Consider the following 26,855-nt stretch of genomic DNA (forward strand, 5'->3'; position numbering starts at 1 on the left):
CACCTTATGACCTCCAGTGGAACAGTAGTGCATCTAAATCTTTTCAGGGGAGGGGGGTGAGGGATTACTTTATCCTATCCTAGGTATTCCTTAAAGAGGTGGGGTTTCAGGTGTCTCCGGAAGGTGGTGATTGACTCCGCTGTCCTGGCGTCGTGAGGGAGTTTGTTCCACCATTGGGGGCCAGAGCAGCGAACAGTTTTGACTGGGCTGAGAACTGTACTTCCTCAGTGGTAGGGAGGCGAGCAGGCCAGAGGTGGATGAACGCAGTGCCCTTGTTTGGGTGTAGGGCCTGATCAGAGCCTGGAGGTACTGACAAACCATGGTCTTGTAAAGCCAGTGGAGGGAGCGGAGGAGCGGGGTGACGTGAGAGAACTTATACAGCTGCATCTTGGCACCATTGAGAGCATCTTGACTGGCTTCATCACCGCTTGGTATGGCAACTGCTTGGCATCCGACCAGGTTCTACAGAGGGTAGTGTGTACGGCCCAGTCCATCACTGGGGCCGAGCTCCCTGCCATCCAGGACCTCTATACCAGGCGGTGTCAGAGGAAGGCCCTAAAATCTGTCAAAGACTCCAGCCACCCAAGTCACATACTTTTCTCTGCTACCGCACGGCAAGCAGTACCAACAGGACACTAAACCGCTTCTATCCCCAAACCATAAGACTACTAACAGAACCAAATAGCTTCCCGGACAATCTGCATTGACCCTCTTTGCACTAACTCTCTCATCACAAATGCTGCTGCTACTGTTTATTATCTATCCTGTTGCCTAGTAACTTTACCCCTACCTATACATACCCCTGCACATCGACTTGGTACTGGTACCTTGTGTATATAGCCAAGTTATCGTTACTCATTGTGTATTTATTCCTTGTTTCTAGATTTTTCTCTCTGCATTGTTGGGAAGAGCCCATAAGTAAGCATTTCACTGTTAGTCTACACCTGTGGTTCACAAAGCAAGTGACAAATAACATTTGATTTGATTTGAGACAGTCCATTCAGTAGACTACTTCAGCCCTAGAAAGACTTTGGGATCTAGAGGGGGCAGGTTTGGTGGTGCTGGGAAACCTGGGGCTGACTTATAATCCTATAACTCTTACTGAAGGGCATACCTTCATCGTACTCATCATCATTATCGTCGTTCATGGCAGCAGGGCTCTTACTCAGATATCTCCTGCGAGAGGAGACATCGAAAAGGGTTAGGGTTCTGGCTGAGGCTAGGGTCAGGGTTGAACCGGGGTGTGAACATTAAGCTAGGGTTAGGCTTGTGGTTAATGTTGGTATCCTTTAGCTCATGTTGATTTAGCTTGCCTGGTGCAATGGAACCAATGGAATATTCCCAAAAGTGCAACTGCAAACCCTGCCCGTCTGGCAAATTCACTGCCCAAAGTATTTGAAAGACAAGTACTTTTTGAAGCCGGACGTGTTAATGTTATGGGGCCAGAGGACATGGGTGTGCTAATGGGGTCCGTGCTGCCCAGAGCCTCATCATCATTAGGGCTGATTAGCCAGCGCTGCTAATAGATTACTACCATTAACAGGAGCATGAGAAACAGAAGGAGCTAAATGGATATCGATGGAATAGAGAAAATTAAATGGAAAAAAAACAGGGTAACATACAGGACAAAATATTCAAACGAAAACATCCATAGTCAAGTGTGCACAAGTAGAGCATTGAAAGGTAATAAATAGGAGGAAACCTTTTTAATTGGCATCATTCACACTGTCCATAATAGACTGCAATTTGAAAATCCAGGCTAGCAGATTAGGAACCGGAAGTGTTCCATTGAAGTCTATAGAAAACAGTGCTTTTAAATAAGCAGACACAGTACCTGCATGACCGTAGCAGTATCTCACCTTTCCTCTGCTGCAGCATCTTCTATCTCTTCTCGGCTGACTTGGAGAAGCGGCAGCACCTGAGCTCCAAAGTCCTCCACCTCAGGGGTCACAACCTTTGAAGTCCCGCTGGCCCCACCCACATCCTCTGGGGAGAGGCTGACCTGGGAGACTATGCGATCCACAGGCTGGAGAGGAAGAGGAGCAAAGCAGACCTTTTAGGGACTATCCTGGAAGTTGGGTCTGTCCAAATTTACTGTTGAAGTCAGGCATCCCACTCAAAACATTTTATAAGCAATTTGTGATATTGGCTCATAGGATGAATTGACCCTGAATTCTGTTTCAGTACATCCCTATGTTAATCTACCATCCAAGAAGACACATAAGCTCACATAAGCAGACACAAACATCTTATGAAGAGGTGGAGATGTGGGACTGACCTGTGTGAGAAAGGGTTTGTGGTGGGACTGGGACTGGATTGACCTGTGTGGGGAAAGGCACCACGATGCGTCCCACCAGGAAGTTGTCAGTGGTGACCTCTACAGAGGGGTCAGCTGCAGGTCCTGGAGCACCAGATGGTAGGGAACCCAAGGAAACATCTCCCGATCTGATGGTCCTAAAGATATTGTGATACCATTCACCCCCCTCTCACTAAGTGCACAGGGCACTGGAAGCACACAAGTCATGGAGTAGTTCTGACAGCTAGGAGAGAAATGAAGATACTGGATGAGTTTTGGGGCCTCACTGTCAAAGTGGAAAAAGTGGTTGTGCTGGTTGAGGTGTGGCCGTGCCTTGGGCCTGGGGCCTCCAGGGTCCATGTTATCCTCCAGCAGGGGCTCCCTCTGCCTCTCCTCTCTCTCCCTTCCGGCCCCCTCACTGATGTTAAGAGACATATGGCATGTGGGACACGACGTGTACTGCTCCGACCAAGAGCGCGGGCAGGAGCTGGGCACACAAAGGCATTTATATATTCTACATTTACAATACCAGTCAAAGGTTTGGACACACCTACTCATTCAAGGGTTTTTCTTTATTTTTACTATTTTCTACACTGTAAAATAATAGTGAAGACATCAAAACTATGAAATAACACATATGGAATCATGTAATAACCAAACAAGTGTTAAACAAATCAAAATATATTTTATATTCTTCAAAGTAGCCAACCTTTGCCTTGATGACAGCTTGCACACTCCTGGCATTCTCTCAACCAGCTTTATGAGGAATGCTTTTCCAACAGTCTTCAAGTAGTTCCAACATATGCTGAGCACTTGTTGGCTGGTTTTCCTTCACTCTGCAGTTCAACTCATCCCAAACTATCTCAATTGGGTTGAGGTCAGGGGATTGTGGAGGTCAGGTCATCTGATGCAGCACTCCATCATTCTCCTTCTTCAAATAGCCCTTACACAGCCTGGAGGTGTGTTTTGGATCATTGTCCTATTGAAAAACAAATGATAGTCCCACTAAGTGCAAACCAGATGGGATGGCTCCACTGGATGTCATAAGGTGAAAGCACCAATTTGTAAGTCGCTCTGGATAAGAGCGTCTGCTAAATGACTTAAATGTAAATGTAAAATGGCGTATCGCTGCAGAATGCTGTGGTAGCCATGCTGGTGAAGTGTGCCTTGAATTCTAAATAAATCCCTGACAGTGTCACCAGAAAAGTACCCCCAAACCATCACACCTCCTCCTCCATGCTCCACTTTGGGAACCACACATGCAGAGATCATCCGTTCACCTACTCTGTGTCTCACAAAGACATGGCGGTTAGAACCAAAAATCTCAAATTTGGAATCATCAGACCAAAGGACATATTTCCACAGGTCTAATGTCCATTGCTTGTGTTTCTTGGCCCAAGTAAGTCTCTTCTTATTATTGGTGTCCTTTAGTAGTGTTGTTTGTTGTTGCAGCAATTCGACCATGAAGGCCTGATTCATACAGTCTCCTCTGAACAGTTGATGTTGAGGTGTGTCTGTTACTTAGACTCTGTGAAGCATTTATTTGGGCTGGAATTCTGAGGCTGGTAACTCCTAATGAACTTATTCTCTGCAGCAGAGGTAACTCTGGGTCTTCCTTTCCTGTGGCGGTCCTCATGAGAGACAGTTTCATCATAACGATTGATGTTTTTTGCGACTGCCCTTGAAGAAACTTTAAAAGGTCTTGAAATGTTCTGGATTGACTGACCTTGATGGACTGTCGTTTCTCTTTGCTTATTTGAGCTGTTCTTGCCTTAATATGGACTTGGTCTTTTACCAAATAGGGCTATTTTCTATATACCAACCCTACATTGTCACAACACAACTGTTTGGCTCAAACGCATTCAGAAGGAAAGAAATTCCACAAATTAACTTTTAACAAGGCACACTTGTTAATTGAAATGCATTCCAGGTGACTACCTCATGAAACTGGTTGAGAGAATGCCAAGAGTCTGCAAAGCTGTCATCAAGACAAAGTTTGGCTACTTTGAAGAATCTCAAATATAAAATATATTTTGATTTGTTTAATACTTTTTTGGTAACTATATGATTCCATATGTGTTATTTCATAGTTTTGATGTCTTCACTGTTATTCTACAATGTAGAAAATAGTAAAAAAGAAAGAAAGAAAAACCCTAGAATGAGTAGGTGTCTCCAAACTTTTGACTGGTACTGTATATATTATACATTTATATAGCACTTCCACATTGGATGGTGGAGGACTCACATCATTCATTCACTATCAGTTGATGTCCACCAGCCAAAAATATTTTACCCAGCCATTTAAACATCAATATATACATATCCAACAGCCTTTGCAAACGAAAACAGGTAGATGTTGCGGTTGTTCAAATGTGCACAGCGGTGGAGAAAAAATAGTTACAGTTTACAGACAGCTGCTCACTTGTGGAAGAGATGTCCAAACGGCAGCTTGCGTTCTGTAGTCATGGAGTCCCAGCAGATAGCACAGTCATCATTGTTGGCTACCAGCTCATCAGAGGTGGCCACAGCAAACCTGCAATAAACCAATCAGCAACATATTTAGACAAACATCACTTTGCCCATTTTCTTCTTAGATCACGGAAATACGTTTTCTGCTTCCATTTTGCCTTCAAATGTGCCTCAGAGCACAGATAGACACCGTATAAAAGGTCATTGAAACACGTACTGTAGGCTACACACGTACTGCCACGCTCTTTGAAGACGGATAAAGCTATCGGATTGAGCAACAAACCGGGCCTCCATGTTGTGGATGACGCGGAGGTAGTTCTTGTGGCGACGGACTTGGTCAAGCAGGTAGCGTAGCTGCAACGAAGATCACCATGCTGGCCATGGAGATACAGATGGTACCGAACAGCTGAGAGGTTGGAGGGGTAAGAAGGGGAGAGAAAGAAGACCTTACGGTTACAACAAGAAGGGACCTAAAGATGGAAGGACCTTAGCAACAACGCTAGTAATGCAAATAGTAATAACAGATGTGGCAGAACGTCTGAGGATGGGGGTTTTGAACTGTGGATGTGGTGCGTGGAGGTCCAGCCCCAGCAGAGCCAGCTTCATCACAAAATCAGTGGAGTAGATGTATGATACCTTACTCTAGTCCCCTCATGGTTCAGGTCCCACATGTGGTTCAGTGTGTGTGTGTGGACCTTTTTCAGATGTACCACCAGTTGGTAATGGGTTCATAAAAGATATGCATTATTTTGGTAATTGCCAGCACAATCACTTACCGGATAATGGCATGTCCAGTTCTAACGGACACCAGTACTTACTGAAAGGAAACATGAGAAAACAATGAAAGCAGGGAGCATCATCAGATAAGTTCATGCTGTACACATAAAACAGAGAGAAGCACTTCACTAAACATGTTGATCCATATACATTAGAGCAACAAAGGTAAGAGGATCCAACAGAATTTTTAAAGTTGTCTCTAAATTAAAACGCGTCGGAAACCACCCGGTAACCATTTTGTCATTGATAAGCACCTACATTTAAACACAGTGGCTGTACATTAACATTCTATACAGTGCATTTCGGAAAGTATTCAGACCCCTTAACTTTTTCCACATTTTGTTAAGTTAGAGCCTTATTCTAAAATGGATTAAATAGTCCCCCCCTACCCCCTCAATCTACACACAATACCCTCTAATGACAAAGCAAAACTGTTTTTAGACATTTTTGCAAATGTATATATTTAAAAAAAACTTTCATATCACATTTACATAAGTATTCAGACCATTTTCTCAGTACTTTGTTGAAGCACCTTTAGCAGCGATTACAGCCATGAGTCTTCTTGGGTATGACTCTACAAGTTTGGAACACAGGTATTTGGGGAGTTTCTCCCATTCTTCTCTGCAGATCCTGTCAAGCTCTGTCAGGTTGGATGGAGAGCGTTGCTGCACAGCTATTTTAAGGTATCTCCAGAAATGTTTGATCGGGTTCAAGTCCGGGCTCTATTTGGGCCACTCAAGGACATTCAGAGACTTGTCCTGAAACCACTACTGTGTTGTATTGGATGTGTGCTTAGGGTCGTTGTCCTGTTGGAAGGTGAACCTTGACCCCAGTTTGGGGTCCTGGGCGCTCTGGAACAGGTTTTCATCAAGGATCTCTCTGTACTGATCTCTCTGTACTTTGCTCCATTCATCTTTGCTGAAAAACATTCCCACAGCATGATGCTGCCACCACCATGCTTCACCGTAGAGATGGTGCCAGGTTTCCTCCAGACGTGACACTTGGCATTCAGTCCAAAGAGTTCAATCTTGGTTTCATCACACCTGAGAATCTTGTTTCTCATGGTCTGAGCCTCCTTTAGGTGCCTCTTGGCAAACTCCTCATGTGCCTTTTACTGAGGAGTGGCTTCTGTCAGGCCACTCTACCATAAAGTCCTGATTGGTGGAGTGCTGCAAAGATGGTTGTCCTTCTGGAAGGTTCTCCCATCTCCACAGAGGAACTCTGGATCTCTGTCAGAGAGACCACCGGGTTCTTGGTCACCTTCCTAACCAAGGCCCTTCTCCCCCGATTGCTCAGTTTGGCCGGGCGGCCAGCTCTAGGAGTCTAGGTGGTTCCAAACTTATTCCATTTAAGAATGATGGAGGCCACTGTGTTTTTGGGGACCTTAAATGCTGCAGACATTTTTTGTTTCTTCCCCAGATCTGTGCCTCGACACAATCCTGTCTCTGAGCTTTACGGACAATTCCTTCGACCTCATGGCTTGGTTTTTGCTCTAACATGCACTGTCGACTGTGGGACCTTACATAGACAGGTGTGTGCCTTTCAAAATCAAGTCCAATCTATTGAATTTACCACAATAAAGTTGTAGAAACATCTCAAGGATGATCAATGGAAACAGGATGAACCTAAGCTCAATTTCGAGTCTCATAGCAAAGGGTCTGAATACTTATGTAAATAAGGCATTTCTGTTGTTTAAAAAAAAAAAATGTTGCTAACATTACTAAAAACCTGATTTTCAATTTGTCATTATAGGGTAGTGTCTGTAGATTGATGAGGGATTTTTTTTAAATAATCCATTTCAAAGTAAGGCTGTAACCTAAACAAATGTGGAAAAAGTCAAGGGGTCTGAAAGCACTGTATATGACGCCAGAGCTCTGGCTCTCTTCTTTACGTCGCTGTATGGGTTTCATGTGTACGTGTGTACCTTGCGCAACAAAACCATGCCCCCATCCCTTCTGCTATAATTGGGCCACTTTAGCAAATGTGTTGTTGTCTGAGTGAGGGGAATGCTGTAAATCGAGAGGAGTCAATGTGTTCTGAAAGATGAGATGTTGGGTTTTTTAATAATACCGCTTTGATGTCATACAAGCAAACCACAGACCTGTGGGTTCAAATGTGCACTTCACATGAACATATTTGGAACAGAATGGGCGTTTGATTGTCATACTGTGAAGACCATTTTCCGCAGAACACGCACTTGAATGAAACTCATGACTCCATTCTGTGCGCACCAAAATTACAATCTGTTTGTCTGAAGGGTTTTATGAAAGCCTAACACTGTACGATTGCATTTTATAATTTAGCTGGTCACGTTGGCAATAGAATACGCTTTAAAATGATGCCCACCTGACTCAGATTGTGATTTATTACGGAATGTTTTTGGATTGGGTAAACAACAATAGTAATTGTGTGATGGTGGGGGGGGGGGGGGGGGGGGGGTGAAGGGCTGTGTTGCAAATAAAAAACTTCCAAGTGTATTGCTTCAGTTCCTCAACGGCACAGCTAGGAGAGCTCAAAAAAGCACCTTATAGTTGAAGGCTCTTTCCTTGAGTCATAAAAGTGCATTGAAATAACTTAGGAACCACGCATATTTTGGAGAGGTGTGTTGCCACTTAGAAACACCAGTTAGACCATTCACTCCAACCCTTGCAATTGTTTTTTATTATGTTGCACCTACCACCAAATGTACATGAATATTTTTACATTACATAATGTATCCAGAGTATTTTCTGATTGTGTTATTGACAAATGCTGCGAAAAGTACAATAAATGTCAAATGCACATATAGTGCCTACAGAAAGTATTCACACATCTTGACTTTTTCCCCCAAAAAATTGGTGTTACAATGTGTGATTAAAATGGATTTATTTTTAAAAAATGTTGTCAACAATCTACACAAAATATTCTGTAATGTCAAAGTGTAGGGACAATTCTAAAAACAATTATGAAAAATTAAAAATCAAATATATCTTGATTAGATAAGTATTCAATCCCATGAGTCAATACGTTATAATCACCTCTGTCAGTGATTACAGCTGTGTCTTTCTCGGTAAGTCTACAATAAGAGCTTTCCACACTTGAAATGTGCAATATTACCCTTTTACTTTTTTTCAGAATTCTTCAAGCTCTGACAAATTGGTTAATGATCATTGCTAGACAACACTTTTCAGGACTTGCCATAGATTTCCAAGCAGGTTTAAGTCAAAACTGTAACTCGGACACGCAGAAACATTCACTGTCTTCTTGGTAAGCAACTCCAGTGTAGATTTGGCCTTGTGTTTTATGTTATTGTCCTGCTGAAAGGTGACTTCATCTCCCAGTGTCTGGTGGAAAGCAGACTAAACCAGATTTTCCTCTAGGATTTTGCCTGTGCTTAGCTCCATTCTGTCTCTTTTTTATCCTAGAAAAAAACAGTCCTTAACAATGACAAGCATACCCATAACATGATGCAGCCACCGCTATGCATGAAAATATGGAGAGTGGTACTCAGTAATGTATTGTATTGGATTTGCCTCAGACATAACACTTTGTTTAGTGCCTTGTTGCAAACGGGATGAATGTTTTGGAATATTTTTATTCTTTCCCCTCTGTCAGTTAGGTTAGTATTGTGGAGTAACTACAATGTTGTTGATCCATCCTCAGTTTTCACCTATCAACGCCATTAAACTCTGTAACTGTTTTAAAGTCACCATTGTCCTCATGGTGAAATTCTTGACCGGTTTCCTTCTTCTCTGGCAACTGTTAGGAAGGATGCCTGTATCTTTGTAGGGACTGGGTTTATTTATACACCATCCAAAGTGTAATCAATAACTTCACCATGCTAAAAGGGATATTAAATGTCTTGAATAAGACATTTGACAGTCTAGGTTTGAGATAAAATATGTCACCAATTACTGTTCCAAAAGGATTTTAAAGAAATTCAAGAAACATATTTTGTCAGGTATTCTACTGAATAGTGGCACTCTAAACATGTGCAAATTCCCATAGCATCACAGACATTTTAAAAGTGCAGGGTTTGTGCAACATTACTATGCCTTCATTTTTTGTCTTACATGAATGATTTACATACTGTATGAAGAGAAAGCTGAAGTCTCTAGCTATCCATTGATGTAAATAAATATATCACTTGTCTGATTCCCAGTTAATCCACTAGATGGCAGTAGTAGATCACATGATGTCCTCTTGGCCACTTCAAACCAGTTGTGTCTGGTTTTGGAAGTGAGTTACTGTGCCAAAATGGCTGAAATGGTTTTTCTTAAAATTACCTTAGTAATCAGGGCTAACTACCTTAGCAATCAGAGTTTTTACGTGTTTTGTTGTTGTTGAAATAACACACAGACAGGTGAAGACACTTCAAACGTCTTTTCCCATTCACTTTTCCTACTGTAAACAATGATCTAACTAAACAGGATGGGGGGCTGGGGGGAGATTCTTATGACATAAGAGAGGGGGAGGGGGGACCCCCCAAACTCAATGGGCCTTGTACAGGGCCCAAAACAATCACTCTGAGTTTTTACCCATCTACCAATAGTTGCTCTTCCTTGCAAGGCATTGGAAAACCTCCCTGGTCGTGGTTGTATCTATGTTTGAAATTCACTGCTCGACTAAGGGACCTTACAGATAATTCTATGTGTGGGATACAGAGATGAGGTAGTCATTTTTTTAAATCATGTTAAACACTATTATTGCACACACAGTGAGTCCATGCAACTTATTATGTGACTTGTTAAGCAAATGTTTATTCCTAGGCTTTTTTTAAATGATTATCTAGGCTTATCATAACAAAGCGGTTGAATACTTATTGACACAAGACATTTCAGTTGTTTGTTTTTTTATTAATAAAAAATGTAAATACAGTTTGACATTTTGGGGCATTGTGTGTAAGGCCAGTGGCAAATCTCAATGTAATACATTTTAAATTCAGGCTGTAACACAACAAAATGTGGAAAAGTCTGTAAATATGCATGTATACAAATTAAGGCACTAATATCAACCGTGTAATGTTTGGATTCAGTCTTGTGTCAGGTGAACTGTTCTGTCCTCACTTTTGGTCTGAATCTCCAAAGTGTTCTTTTCAATTGGTAACAATGGTCATTCTGTTTGAAATGTTTCAACTTTGCCCTAATCCAAATTGGCCATTTTCCCTGATGATTGACATTGACAAACACAGAACACATTCCTGTGAACCTGTTTTTCACTGATGCGGAACAGCCAAAAGACAATGCACTGTATCTACTTTGCAATAAGCATCAGGACACAGCAGGCTGTATTCACCATCACATGAGCAGCATGACATATCGAACTGAAACGTTCATCATCAAATCATCAAATGAAACACAGCAAATGAACACAATCCCAAATCCATTATTTTAATATCAAGGTGAAAGTTTTCCTCGGGTTGTGAGGTGAAAGTCTCAATTGCAATGGTTTTGTTCTTATTCAACACAATTAACAGACAAGTGAGTACTATTCAAAGCCTGAAGATCAACAAACCAGAGGCTAAGTTTTTCAAACGTACCCAAACCAGGTAGGTTACAATAGCTGCTGCCACATCTCCAAGGCAGGTGAATTAGTCATCATCGACAACATCACCACTTTCTACAGGAGTACTGCCAGGTGTCTGAGACAGTAGAGTAGCTACTCAAGAGTATCCTGGCGAGCAATACAGTGCTCAAAGCCGTGTATGTCTGCAAACTGGGCCATGGGGATCTCTCCAAAAACAGCAATGGCCTGTTGATCTGTCGCGAGGTTTGCCAAAATCGACAAACCACTACTTTGGGGAGTTTTAGACTTGATTGAAGGGATCAGAGTGCAACCCCTACTATTTTGAAAGCTTTTTGTCAATGATGATTCAAACTAGCTAACGTTAACTTTATATTAGCTCGTTTGTAGGTAATAAAGTGGTAACGTTTGATATGTATCATCCTTGGATAGCTAAGTACAGTAGGTATGGACCACAGGTATATTAACATTTTAGCTAGCAACCCAAGACTAAGGGGCTAGCTAGCTACCAGGCAGAGGATTAAAAACACTTGAGTAATATGACAACTCGATAACGTTATCGGCAAATAGCAGTGGTTCAATCTTCTCAGTGTAACAGTTGGGTTATGGGGCAATTTGGAGTACAACACATTTCTCATTCCTGCATTGAGGTACTTTTCCCGAGCTACATCTCACGCCGGGTCCGCGCTGTCTTAATATACACAGGATTGCCGTCTAGTGTCGACCATCCTCCCTTGCGAGTTTCTGTAACAATTTCTTTGAGTTTCCATCTTCCGGTACTGGAATGTTGACATACTTCCGGTTTCGAACCCTTTGGATCAGAGAGCTCTCTAGTTAACATGTTGTCACAGGGCTCTCCTTCGGGGTCATACATGATACCTAAATGTTCTCCCATTCTTGTGTGTTGCAACATCGTGCATGTGTTGATCCAGTGGGAAAAATTGCTGAGAGAGTATGTACAGTTGAAGTCAGAAGTTTACATACACTTAGGTCGGAGTCATTAAAACTCGTTTTCCGGAGCCTCCCGGATGGCGCACTGCATCGCAGCACCAGCTGTGCCACCAGAGACCCTGGGTTCGCGCCCAGACTCTGTCGCAGCCGGCCGCGACCGGGAGGTCCATGGGGCGACGCACAATCTGTCTAGCGTCGTCCGGGTTAGGGAGGGTTTGGCCGGTAGGGAAATCCTTGTCTCATCGCCGGGCGCAATGCGCGCTAACCAAGGTTGCACGGTGTTTCCTCCGACAAATTGGTGCGGCTGGCTTCTGGGTTTGGAGGCGCGCTGTGTTAACCTTCGTCTCTCCCGAGCCCGTATGGGAGTTGTAGCGATGAGACAAGACAGTAATTACTAACAACAATTAGATACCACGAAAAAGGGGGGTAAAATAAAAACACTCGTTTTTCAACCACTCCACAAATTTCATGTTAGCTTCTTTTTTTTTGGTTAGGACTTCTACTTCTACATGTTCTCCCATTCCTGTGTGTTGTTCATTTTTACACTTATAATTCACTGTTTCACAATTCCAGTGGGTCAGAAGTTTACATACTGTGCAGCTTGGAAAATTCCAGAAAATTATGTCATTGCTTTAGTGACATGACAATGCTAAGTGACATAATTTGAGTCAATTGGAGGTGTACCTGTGGATGTATTTCAAGGTCTACCTTCCAACTCAGTGCCTCTTTGCTTGACGTCATGGGAAAATCAAAAGAAATCAGCCAAGACCTCAAAAAAATAATTGTAGACCTCCACAAGTCTGGTTCATCCTTGGAAGCAATTTCCAAATGCCTGAAGGTACCACGTTCATCCGTACAAACAATAGTTCGCAAGTATAAACACCATGGGAGCACACAGCCGTCCTACCGCTCGGGAAGGAGACGCATTCTGTCTCCTAGAGATGAACGTACTTTGGAGCGAAAAGTGCAAATCAATCCCAGAACAACAGCAAAGGACCTTGTGAAGATGCTGGAGGAAACAGATACAAAAGTATCTATATCGACATAACCTGGAAGGCCGCTCAGCAAGGAAGAAGCCACTGCTCCAAAACCGCCATAAAAAAAGCCAGACTACGGTTTTCAACTGCACATGGGGACAAAGATCGTACTTTTTGGAGTATTGTCCTCTGGTCTGATGAAACAAAAATAAAACTGTTTGGCCATGATGACCATAGTTATGTTTGGAGGAAAAAGGGGGAGGCAACATCTCAAGCATCAGTCAGGAAGTTAAAGTTTGGTTGCAAATGGTCTTCCAAATGGACAATGACCACAAGCATACTTCCAAAGTTGTGGCAAAATGGCTTAAGGACAACAAAGTGAAGGTATTGGAGTGGCCATCACAAAGCCCTGATCTCCATCCCATAGAACATTTGTGGGCAGAACTGAAAAAGCATGTGCGAGCAAGGAGGCCTACAAACCTGACTCACCAGCTCTGTCAGGAGGAATGGGCCAAAATCTACCCAGCTTGTGGAAGGCTACCTGAAACGTTTGACCCAAGTTAAACAATTTAAAGGCAATGCTTCCAAATACTAATTGAGTGTGTGTAAACTTCTGACCCTCTGGAAATGTGATGAAAGAAATAAAAGCTAAAATAAATTATTCTCTGTACTACTATTCTGACATTTCACATTCTTAAAATAAAGTAGTGATCCTAATTGACCTAAGACAGGGCATTTGTACTAGGATTAAATATCAGGAATTGTGAAAAACTGAGTTTAAATGTATTTGGCTAAGGTGTATGTAAACGTCCAACTTCAAATGTATAACCACACCTACCCCCTCCTTTTGTATGTTTTCAAAACCACTCACAGATACACAGAGAACAGGCTTATTAATTGCTTTTTTTTTATTGAACAAAAACCTGATGAAATGCACTGAACAAAAATATAAACACAACATGTAAAGTGTTGGTCTCCCCCCCATGTTTCATGAGTTGAAATAAAAGATCCCAGAAATGTTCCATACACAAAAATCCCATTTCTGTTAGTGAACATCTCACCTTTGCCAAGATAAGACACCAATGTCCTTTTAGACAATTTGGCAGTATGTCCAACCGGCCTCACAACCGCAGACCACGTATGTGTATGGAGTCATGCGGGCAAGCGGTTTGCTGATGTCAACATTATGAACAAAGTGCCCCATGGTGGTGGTGGGGTTATGGTATGGGCAGGTATAAGCTACGGACAACAAACAATTGTATTTTATAGATGGCAATTTGAATGCACCAAAATACTGGGACCACATCCCGAGTGTGTCTATGACCAACAGATGCATATCTATATTCTCAGTCATGTGTAATCCATAGATTAGGGCCTAATGAATGTATTTCTATTGACTGATATCCTCATATGAACTGCAACTCGGTCAAATCAATGAAATTGTTGCATGTTGCGTTTATATTTTTGTTCATTATAACTTTGACTTTGATATAGCTACTTCACACCTAAGCACACTGCCAAAGTATCATATAAATCTGGATAATATACTGTACATTCTTTGGAAACTAAAATAGAAAATAGGCATACAATACCAGGCATTAGAAGGTTATGAAAATGTATCATTATTCTAAAGAATCATACAACTGCAAGAGCTACAGTATCAAAAATAAATTTAAATCAAATGTATTTCACCAATAAATATTAAATTAACACAGCATTTGGTATTTGGCCTTTTTCAGCCTCTTCATTGACATCAATGTTCTTTCAACACCAAATACGTAATTTTCATGCATTTACAGACAATTAGTTGTCATATTTCAGCTGTGCCTTAAGGGCAACAAATAAAAAATCTTTGGTATGAGAAGAATTTCCATCTTAAAATATATTTTAGTTTGACTTGAAAATCCTGAACTGTTAGATAAGCAAACAAACAGGCATACCCACCGGGCACACTGGTTGAGTCAATGTTGTTTCCACGTCATTTCAATGGAATTACATTGAACCATCGTGGAATAGACGTTGAATTGACACCTGTGCCCAGTGGTTACATTCTCTACAGCCTAATCACCTCCACAGGTGTATGTATTACCGGCAACTGGGTTAATTGCACCAGTTAAACCACAACGGGTTTTGCCGTCAATATTGTGGTCAGTTAGTAATAGAACCGCCAAATGCATAGATAACACAATTCAACTCCTGTCCTGAGTAATGATGATGATTAATAGAAACCGAATGAAGGCCACAGAATGGAAGAACATTATCACTGGAGTATCACAGTATCCCATCCATAAGTATCCTGTTCTGGTTGATTGGACTCTGCTGCTCCGCCACCGAGCTGAGATATGTCTCTATCGATGATCTCATTCACTGCAAAAAACAGACACACCGGGGTTTAGTTTCAAGGCTCTTGTTGTGTCTTACTTTATAGTTGTTTCAGCCATCTGAGGGCAGCACTGCCAATCTTCTAAATCTAAACCAAACGGAAAATGGCAAAATAAGTTAATTAATTATACATTTTTGCAGTACAAAAAAAACTGGGCACACACACGGGCTGAATCAACGTTGTTTCAACCAGTGTTTGTGCACAGTTTGTTGTAACGCTAAATGTATAGTTTACTTATTTTGACGTGAACCAATGTGGAACAGACGTTGAATACCATACATTGCTTTCTTTTAGTTTTAACAGTCTCCCTCTGCAGATGTCACGCACAATGAAAAAAACAACAAGGATTGAGGCCTGGTCTAAAGGTTAGAGATGGCTGAATGGTGAGAACACATTTTGGAGCTTTATCAAAGGGTGGGATCCATGTCGAAGGCTGAGGTTCCAGTCTGCATTTGTGATGTCTATTTATATTCCCTACAGTGCAACAAAAACACATGGATCAAATGGTCACATATACACCGTACTCATAGCCTTTCCATGAAAAGGTGTGTTTGCAACCTGAGCCGTGTATGAGGGTAGATGATAGACAACACATGTAAACAAACAGGCTAGCACTGAGGGAACGGAATTAACCAGTCCCTGTTTTTTTTTCAACCAATAGACTAACAGGAACTCCGACAGCTTGACTGCACCAGCTCCCTTCCTCCAAGAACACGTACAAGACATTGTAACGGCCAAAAATGAGTCATTAAGAAAAACAAAATCATTGAAACTAAAAGATCCCACAACTGTACATCAATGAAATCACTTTAATTTGAAATTACAAATTGATTAAATCCTTTCAATTAAATGATTATCTTATCTTACCTAATGAGACATAAACTCGCTGTTTCTTAATTTAAGTATTAGAGTTGCAGAAACCCTGTAGGGTGAAAGTCAAGTTCAAAGAGGACCCTTCCACCCAGCTATTTTCAAGCCGTATGTAGTGGGGGGTTTTGGGGTCTTATGAAAGCCTGTCTGTCATTACTGCCCTGTGACAGCTGTGCCACAGATGGTAACTGAAGCAGATTAGCATGCAAGGTATCTTTAGCCTCCTCTATGTGACTATAGTTTGTAGGCTATACTAACATACACACAGTTAAAAGTGTCATCTCCTTAGCTAGCAGTCCGGGCCTCTGCCTATAATTAACCTACATCATAATGCACGCATACACACATACAGTATGTGCACAAGTGCACACACACGTATGCATGCACGCACACACAAATGCACACACATGGGCTGGCAGCCATGCAGCCCTGTAGAGGAGCAAACAAAGTGGGCATATGGTGACAAGAATACTGGGCCACAGTGACTGTGTTGTCGGGACAAACACAGTCCGGCCAGCGCGAGGTGATTAATTAAAAAATCAGGTCGGCATGGTGAGATCCTGAGAGCTTTATGGTTCATCGCCTGGCCCCTAAAGGCCTGTAATTACAGCCAGCCCTACTTTAAGCTGGGTAAATCCATATGAATTCAATCACTTTTTGACAGCACCTCTTTTGATTTGAATGAAACCTCCCATACATATTTGCCCAATGTATAAGTGCTCAGAAAGTGATTTTTTGGAGATAAAGGTTCTAAAAGTTGACCTATTTTGTATACCCCACCATACCACGAGGCGTCCATGTCTACATCACTGGAAAAGATAAATGGTTGAGATTGATATCATTTAAAAGCTTACAAACAGAGCTGTCATACTATTGAAGACATTTTTTTTGTATTTTTTTCAAACTTAAATGTCAACTATCTAAAAACGAGTACTCAGATTTATTCATAATTCACATATGTTGTAGTTTAGACCTTATTTTACATAATCTGAGGTTGTTATGTTATGCCCGCCATCGGTGGAGACACAACATACTCTTGAATACAGGGTGGGTGTCATGTTTTGGCTCATAAATGTACTAAAATGGTACCACAAAGCTGTTTGGAGATCCACACATCAGAGAATGTTGACTTGAATGGGAATATCTGTTCTTTTAAATTATACTGTCAATCCTCCATAAGAAACCTACTAAGATCCTAGAAATATAAATAATAGAAAACACATGACCATTGAAGTCGACATTCGACAGTGGGTGGACTGGCGGCCATCTTTGTGGTAGTAATTAGAAATTAAAATGTTAATTAAATTACAATTTCAATGGTGTACCAGCTAAATTACAGTGGTCTGAATGGATAGGTCCATTCTAAGAATTATATTTCTATGATTGAAATTACATCAAACCTGTATTCAAGAGCAAGTGTCTCAACCGATGGCAGGCACAACAAAAACCGTAGGTGATGTAAAGTAGGATCTAAACTACAATATGAAAAAATGTGGGTTTTTACTAGTTTTTAGATAATTGACAGTTCCCCTTTACATTCCTACCAGTATACGGGTTGAAAATGGCAGATTGGGGCACTGATCAGGGGCACATGCTATAAATGATGTCAAAGCTCAGGCTCTGTTCTTCACAGAGCTGTATGGTTATTGACTGACAGCCGTTCTGAACTTGAGCACGGCACATGACTAGAAGTTACCTCCATCTCTCCATCTCTAATTGGACAACATTAGCAAACTGTTGAAAGAGTGAGGGAAATGCTGTAAATTAAGAGGACTCAATGTACTTTGAAAGATGAGACGTTGGGGATTATAATAAATACAGCTATGATGCAATACAAGCAAGCCAAATGTGGACTTCACATTTCCATAACCATAAAACTCATGTCCTATACAGTGTCAGCGTTTATGATCACTATGTTCGATGTACAGTTACAAGATGACATGGCTTCATGCCCTGGATTGTTCTGAACAGAATGTGCCTATGTTTGTCTATTGTAAAGAAAGTTTGCAGCAGAACACGCACCTGAATGCATGACTCCTTTCAATGTGTCCCAAAATGACCATCTGTTTCTCTGAATTGCTCTGTGAAAGCCTAACACTGTAAGATCCTATATTTTTTTAAACCTAGCTAGTCATGTTGGGAAATAGAACAAGTGTTGAAGTGAATCTCACCTGACCCAAATTGCGATTATAATGGGCCGTTTTTTTGGATTGTGTAAACACCAACAGTTATTGTGTGATTGCAGGGTTGTGTTCCAAACAAAACAACTATAAGTGTGCTCTAGTTCCTCAACTGCACAGCTAGAAGAACTAAAAAAAGTGCATAAAAGTGCATTGAAATGACTTAGGGACTGTGCACACTTTCGGAGAGGCGTGTGGCCACTTGGAGACACATGAAATCAACAGTGTAATGTTTTGGATTCACTTCGATTCGATTTTGGTGAACACACGATGTCTGGCCGATCATCGCGGTTGTCCATGACAAACCAAAGTATAGATCAATTATCTCCCATAATAATCATTTTGTAGTCCCAAGCTGTCAGAGCTGTATGGTTCATGGTCGACATATGTCGCTCGTTTTGGTCAATACTGGGCAAGATTAAAATACACCGTCAATCTCGATCCACCAAGTTGCGACTATGTTAGAGAGACACTCTTATTCCAATCCAATTAGATTTGTGCAGTTGATGTTTACTGATTCATTGCATTTCCGAACAGGAGAGATTTACAGCCCGTCTTTAAGGAAGAACCCCCATTACGCCGCTTCCTGGAGTCCATTTAGCCCAAGAGACAGCCACAAATTAGAAGGACGGGACAGTGGAGTCCTCCATTGTGCTGGACGTCAAGATGGTCTTTGTAAAGTTCTGGACGGAAGAGTTCCAGATCATGACATTGAACTGTTTCTAAATGGGTATTGCACTATTTTACAACCTGCAGTGAAACCGGTGGATAAGTTTGGGATATGGTATGGAGTACGCAAGTACAAAGTGCGCAAAACCACAAGTGGGCAGTCGATAACAATCCCTAACTCAATATCCCTTGACCCGTACAAGGGGAAGATCTCCTTCCCTGGACAAACCCCTCGGTGTTACATCTGCCAGGGGCTGGACAACCATGTCAAGGATTGCCCAGAGGTGAAGTGTTGGGAGATGTGGAGACCTTGGACACAAATCCAGGGACTGTGAGTCTCCAAGCAAGTGCACCTTGTGTGGAAAAGAGGGCCACGACTTCTGCAAGTGTCCCCAGTCTTATGAATTACAAAGCAAGGGCTGGTCCCCAATCCAGCCCAGAGGAAGAGCTGGAAGAGGAGACAGAGCCACCGACCTCAACAGTGAGTTCCATCCACCACGCCACGGCAGAGCGCGAGGTCACCACTACAGGTCAAAGCACAGCTGAGAGGCAAGTGCCAGTGAATGCGAGAGAAGCTGAGGGAGCTGAATACGAAAGTGAAGGAGACCAGGTCTCCTAGGAAGGTGTCAACTAGAGTATCCATCCTCCAGGTCCAGCTGCAGTGAGAGCAAGGAAGAAGAGTCCTTTGAGGACGCAAACGAAAATAACAGTGATAAATTTATACACAGCATCTAAGAAAAAGCTATTATTTATGAAACTAGGGGCTATTTATGTGTGCGATATTATGTGGGGATTTTCGGTGTGGTGATGATCGGGTCTCTCAGACAATGATCGGGTCTCTCAGACAATGAATTATTAACTGGAACAGTCTCTTGAACAAAACTATTTATAAAGTGATATTTTTTTCTGGTTGATTTCCGTACGATGTTTACCAGTGCATGCTGTAGTAAATTGGAGTTGTTTTGACAAAAGTAAATTGTGTCTTATGCCCAATTGTCATGATGAACAGAATTTAGAACACCTTTTAGTGAAATATTACAGAAATAAAGAAATATGGGATTTGATGAGAATGATCGGGTTTGATCGAGGCCTATGTATAAATCTCAAGGCTGTGTTTCACGGGGTCTTCGATATTCACATGGATGACATTACTAAAGAAGTATTGTGCACAACAATATGCATTGACATTACTAAACAAATATTGTGGGCAATAATATGCATTGTGAACAATAACATTTGGTTAAAATTATGCCTATAAGACTATAAAACAACTTTTTGAGGTCAGTTGAGGTCAGGACTCTGTGCAGGCCAGTCAAGTTCTTCCACACCGATCATGTATGGACCTCGCTTGCCACAAAGTTGGAAGCACATTATCGTCTAGAATGTAATTCTATGCTTTAGCGTTCAGATTACACTTCACTGGAACTAAGGGGCCTAGCCCGAACCATGAATAACAGTCCCAGAACATTATTCCTCCTCCACCAAACTTTACAGTTGGCACTATGCATTTGGGGAGGTAGCGTTCTCCTGACATCCGCCAAACCCAGATTCAGCCATCGGACTGCCAATGGTGAAGAGTGATTCGGGCACTCCAGAGAACGTGTTTCCACTGCTCCACAGTCCAATGGGGGCGAGCTTTATACCACTTCAGCCGACGCTTGGCATTGCGCATGGTGATCTTAGGCTTGTATGCAGCTGCTTGACAATGGAAACCCATTTCATTAGCTCCTAACGAACAGTTCTTGTGCTGACCTTGCTCCAGAGGCAGTTTGGAGCTCAGTAATGAGAGTTGCACTACGCACTTCAGCGGTACTGTTCTGTGAGCTTATGTGGCCTACCACTTCACAGCTGAGCCGTTGTTGCGCCTAGACATTTCCACTTCACAATAACAGGACTTACAGTTGACCGGGGCAGCTCTAGCAGGGCAGACATTTTATGAGCCGACTTGTCAAAAAGTGGTCAAATGATGCAGATGCTAAGCTACAGGACTGTTTTGCTAGCACAGACTGGAATATGTTCCAGGATTCTTCCGATGGTATTGAGGAGTACACCATATCAGTCACTGGGTTTTTCAATAAGTGTATCGAGAACATTGTCCACACAGTGACTGTACGTACATACACCAACCAGAAGCCATGGATTACAGGCAACATTCGCACCAAGCTAAAGGGCAGAGCTGCCGCTTTCAAGGTGCGGGACTCTAACCCAGGAGCTTATAAGAAATCCCGCTATGCCCTCTGACGAACCATCAAACAGCCAAAGTGTCAATACAGGACTCAGATCGAATCGTACTACACCGGCTCCAACGTTCGTCGGATGTGGCAGGGCTTGCAAACTATTACAGACTACAAAGGGAAGCACAACCGAGAGCTGCCCAGTTGCACGAGCCTACCAGGCGAGCTAAATAACTTACATTTACATTTAAGTCATTTAGCAGACGCTCTTATCCAGAGCACTTACAAATTGCATTCACCTTAAAACATCCAGTGGAACAGCCACTTTACAATAGTGCATCTAAATCTTTTAGGGGGGGTGAGAAGGATTACTTTATCCTATCCTAGGTATTCCTGAAAGAGGTGGGGTTTCAGGTGTCTCCGGAAGGTGGTGATTGACTCCGCTGTCCTGGCGTCGTGAGGGAGTTTGTTCCACCATTGGGGGCCAGAGCAATGAACAGTTTTGACTGGGCTGAGCTGGAACTGTACTTCCTCAGTGGTAGGGAGGCGAGCAGGCCAGAAACTATGCCCTTGTTTGGGTGTAGGGCCTGATCAGAGCCTGGAGGTTTTCCCCTCACAGCTCCGTGATGGTCTTGTAGCGGATGTTTGGAAGCCAGTGGAGAGAGCGGAGGAGCGGGGTGACGTGAGAGAACTTGGGAAGGTTGAACACCAGACGGGCTGTGGCGTTCTGGATGAGTTGTAGGGGTTTAATGGCACAGGCAGGGAGCCCAGCCAACAGCGAGTTGCAGTAATCCAGACGGGAGATGACAAGTGCCTGGATTAGGACCTGCGCTGCTTCCTGTGTGAGGCAGGGTCGTACTCTGCGGATGTTGTAGAAAACCTAAAGAAATATGCCTTGATGTTAGATGAGAATGACAGGGTGTTGTCCAGGATCACGCCAAGGTTCTTAGCGCTCTGGGAGGAGGACACAATGGAATTGTCAACCGTGATGGCGAGATCATGGAACGGGCAGTCCTTCCCTAGGAAGAGCAGCTCCGTCTTGCCGAGGTTCAGCTTGAGGTGGTGATCCGTCATCCACACTGATATGTCTGCCAACATGCAGAGATGCGATTGCCACCTGGTCATCAGAAGGGGGAAAGGAGAAGATTAATTGTGTGTCGTCTGCATAGCAATGATAGGAGAGACCATGTGAGGTTATGACAGAGCCAAGTGACTTGGTGTATAGCGAGAATAGGAGAGGGCCTAGAACAGAGCCCTGGGGGACGCCAGTGGTGAGGCGCGTGGTGAGGAGACAGATTCTCGCCACGCCACCTGGTAGGAGCGACCTGTCAGGTAGGACGCAATCCATGCGTGGACCTCGCTGCCCAACTCGGAGAGGGTGGAGAGGAGGATCTGATGGTTCACAGTATCGAAGGCAGCCGATAGGTCTAGAAGGATGAGAGCAGAGGAGAGAGAGTTAGCTTTAGCAGTGCGGGAGGGCCTCCGTGATACAGAGAAGAGCAGTCTCAGTTGAATGACTAGTCTTGAAACCTGACTGATTTGGATCAAGAAGGTCATTCTGAGAGAGATAGCGGGAGAGCTGGCAAGGACGGCACGTTCAAGAGTTTTGGAGAGAAAAGAAAGAAGGGATACTGGTCTGTAGTTGTTGACATCGGAGGGATTTACGAGTGTAGGTTTTTTCAGAAGGGGTGCAACTCTCGCTCTCTTGAAGACAGAAGGGACGTCAGCCAGCGGTCAGGGATGAGTTGATGAGCGAGGTGAGGTAAGGGAGAAGGTCTCCGGAAATGGTCTGGAGAAGAGAGGAGGAAATAGGGTCAAGCGGGCAGGTTGTTGGGCGGCCGGCCGTCACAAGACAGATTTCATCTGGAGAGAGAGGGGAGAAAGAGGTCAGAGCACAGGGTAGGGCAGTGTGAGCAGAACCAGCGGTGTCGTTTGACTTAGCAAACGAGGATCGGATGTCGTGACCTTCTTTTCAAAATGGTTGACGAAGTCATCTGCAGAGAGGGAGGAGGGGGAGGAGGATTCAGGAGGGAGGAGAAGGTGGCAAAGAGCTTCCTAGGGTTAGAGGCAGATGCTTGGTCTTTAGAGTGGTAGAAAGTGGCTTTAGCACCAGAGACAGAAGAGGAAAATGTAGAGAGGAGGGAGTGAAAGGATGCCAGGTCCGCAGGGAGGCGAGTTTTCCTCCATTTCCGCTCGGCTGCCCGGAGCCCTGTTCTGTGAGCTCGCAATGAGTCGTCGAGCCACGGAGCAGGAGGGGAGGACTGAGCCGGCCTGGAGGATAGGGGACATAGAGAATCAAGGGATGCAGAAAGGGAGGAGAGGAGGGTTGAGGAGGCAGAATCAGGAGATAGGTTGGAGAAGGTTTGAGCAGAGGGAAGAGATGATAGGATGGAAGAGGAGAGAGTAGCAGATGCTAAGATTGGGACGGCGATACCATCCGTAGGGGCAGTGTGGGAAGTGTTGGATGAGAGCAAGAGGGAAAAGGATACAAGGTAGTGGTCTTCCGACTTGGAGGGGAGTTGCAGTGAGGTTAGTGGAAGAACAGCATCTAGTAAAGATGAGGTCGAGCGTTTTTGCCTGCCTTGTGAGTAGAGGGGGAAGGTGAGAGGGTGAGGTCAAAAGAGGAGAGGAGTGGAAAGAAGGAGGCAGAGAGGAATGAGTCAAAGGTAGACGTGGGGAGGTTAAAGTCGCCCAGAACTGTGAGAGGTGAGCCATCCTCAGGAAAGGAGCTTATCAAGGCATCAAGCTCATTGATGAACTCTCCGAGGGAACCTGGAGGGCGATAAATGATAAGGATGTTAAGCTTGAAAGGGCTGGTAACTGTGACAGCATGGAATTCAAAGGAGGCGATAGACAGATGGGTAAGGGGAGAAAGAGAGAATGACCACTTGGGAGAGATGAGGATCCCGGTGCCACCACCCCGCTGACCAGAAGCTCTCGGGGTGTGCGAGAACACGTGGGCGGACGAAGAGAGAGCAGTAGGAGTAGCAGTGTTATCTGTGGTGATCCATGTTTCCGTCAGTGCCAAGAAGTCGAGGGACTGGAGGGAGGCATAGGCTGAGATGAACTCTGCCTTGTTGGCCACAGATCGGCAGTTCCAGAGGCTACCGGAGACCTGGAACTCCACGTGGGTCGTGCGCGCTGGGACCACCAGATTAGAGTGGCCGCGGCCACGCGGTGTGGAGCGTTTGTATGGTCTGTGCAGAGAGGAAAGAACAGGGATAGACAGACACATACTTCTTCTATGCTCGCTTCAAGGCAAGTAACACTGAAACATGCATGAGAGCATCAGTTTGTCCGGATGACTGTGTGATCACACTCTATGCAGCTGATGTGAGTAAGAACTTTAAACAGATCAACATTTACAAGGCAGCTGGGCCAGACAGATTACCAGGACGTGTACTCCGAGCATACGTTGACCAACTGGCAAGTGTCTTCACTGACATTTTCAACCTCTCCCTGTCTGAGTCCGTAATACCAACATGTTTCAAGCAGACCACAATAGTGCCTGTGCCCAAGAACACTAAGGTAACCTGCCTAAATGACTACCGACCCATAGCACTCACGTCTGTAGCCATGAAGTGCTTTCAAAGGCTGGTAATGGCTTACATCAACACCATTATCCCAGAAACCCTAGACCCACTCCAATTTACATACCGCACCAACAGATCCACAGATGATGCAATCTCTATTGCACTGCACACTGCCCTTCCCCACCGGGACAAAAGGAACACCTATGTGAGAATGTTATTCATTGACTACAGCTCAGCGTTCAACACCATAGTGATCTCAAAGCTCATGACTAAGCTAATGACTAGACTAAACACCTCCCTCTGCAACTGGATCCTAGACTTCCTGAAGGGCCGCCCCCAGGTGGTAAGGTAGGTAACAACACATCCGCCACGCTGATCCTCAACACAGGGGCCCCTCAGGGGGGCCAGATCATTGGTAGGCCTGATCACCGACAACGATAAGATCGCCCGGCAACCAATACTAGAGCACCAAGTCTAGGTCCAAGAGGCTTCTAAACTGCTTCTCCCCTCAAGCCATAAGACTCCTGAACAGCTAATCAAATGGCTACCCAGACTACTTACACCCCCCACCCCCAAGCTGCTGCTACTCTGTGTTATCTATGCATAGCCACTTTATTAACCCTACCTGCATGTACATAATTACATCAATTACCTCGACACCGGTGCCATCGCATTGACACATTGACTCTGAACCGGTACCCCCCTGTATATAGCCTCCGCATTGACACATTGACTCTGAACCGGTACCCCCTGTATATAGCCTCCGCATTGACACATTGACTCTGAACCGGTACCCCCTGTATATAGCCTCCGCATTGACACATTGACTCTGAACTGGTACCCCCATGTATATAGCCTCCGCATTGACACATTGACTCTGAACCGGTACCCCCCGTATATAGCCTCCGCATTGACACATTGACTCTGAACCGGTACCCCCATGTATATAGCCTCCGCATTGACACATTGACTCTGAACCGGTACCCCCTGTATATAGCCTCCGCATTGACACATTGACTCTGAACCGGTACCCCCTGTATATAGCCTCCGCATTGACACATTGACTCTGAACCGGTACCCCCTGTATATAGCCTCCGCATTGACACATTGACTCTGAACCGGTACCCCCATGTATATAGCCTCCGCATTGACTCTGAACCGGTACCCCCTGTATATAGCCTCCGCATTGACACATTGACTCTGAACCAGTACCCCCTGTATATAGCCTCCGCATTGACACATTGACTCTGAACCGGTACCCCCCTGTATATAGCCTCCGCATTGACACATTGACTCTGAACCGGTACCCCCTGTATATAGCCTCCGCATTGACACATTGACTCTGAACCGGTACCCCCTGTATATAGCCTCCGCATTGACACATTGACTCTGAACCGGTACCCCCTGTATATAGCCTCCGCATTGACACATTGACTCTGAACCGGTACCCCCCTGTATATAGCCTCCGCATTGACACATTGACTCTGAACCGGTACCCCCTGTATATAGCCTCCACATTGACACATTGACTCTGAACCGGTACCCCCTGTATATAGCCTCCACATTGACACATTGACTCTGAACCGGTACCCCCCTGTATATAGCCTCCGCATTGACACATTGACTCTGAACCGGTACCCCCTGTATATAGCCTCCGCATTGACACATTGACTCTGAACCGGTACCCCCTGTATATAGCCTCCGCATTGACTCTGAACTGGTACCCCCATGTATATAGCCTCCACATTGACTCTGAACCGGTACCCCCCTGTATATAGCCTCCACATTGACTCTGAACCGGTACCCCCCTGTATATAGCCTCCACATTGACTCTGAACCGGTACCCCCCCTGTATATAGCCCCGCTTTTTGTTATTTACTGCTGCTCCGTAATTATTTGCTTTTGTTATCTCTTACTGTTTTTTGGTATTTTCTTAAAACTCCATTGTTGGTTAAGGGCTTGTAAGTAAGCATTTCACTGTGAGGGCTACTACACCTGTTGTATTTGGCGCATGTGACAAATACAATTTGATTTGGTTTAGTACGGGCCATTCCACTGCCAGTGTTTGTCTATC

General features: G+C 43.9%; 1 protein-coding gene and 1 pseudogene across 1 annotated transcript in view; both read right to left on the reverse strand.

Annotated features, from left to right (window-relative positions):
• Nucleotides 1-1,037: 1,037 nt before the first annotated feature.
• Nucleotides 1,038-5,588, reverse strand: LOC115108933 (E3 ubiquitin-protein ligase AMFR-like; annotated as a pseudogene).
• An 8,274-nt stretch (nucleotides 5,589-13,862) lies between these two features.
• LOC115109641 (nuclear factor of activated T-cells, cytoplasmic 3-like) overlaps nucleotides 13,863-26,855 on the reverse strand; it is a 40,079-nt gene continuing 27,086 nt past the window's right edge. Inside the window, 1 exon segment of the mRNA XM_065009855.1 lies at nucleotides 13,863-15,339. Within this exon segment, the coding sequence (XP_064865927.1) occupies nucleotides 15,233-15,339 (107 nt within the window). The 3' untranslated portion in view covers nucleotides 13,863-15,232.

The sequence above is a fragment of the Oncorhynchus nerka genome, linkage group LG25 (assembly GCF_034236695.1).
Source record: "Oncorhynchus nerka isolate Pitt River linkage group LG25, Oner_Uvic_2.0, whole genome shotgun sequence".
In the NCBI taxonomy this organism is placed as follows: Eukaryota; Metazoa; Chordata; class Actinopteri; order Salmoniformes; family Salmonidae; genus Oncorhynchus; species Oncorhynchus nerka.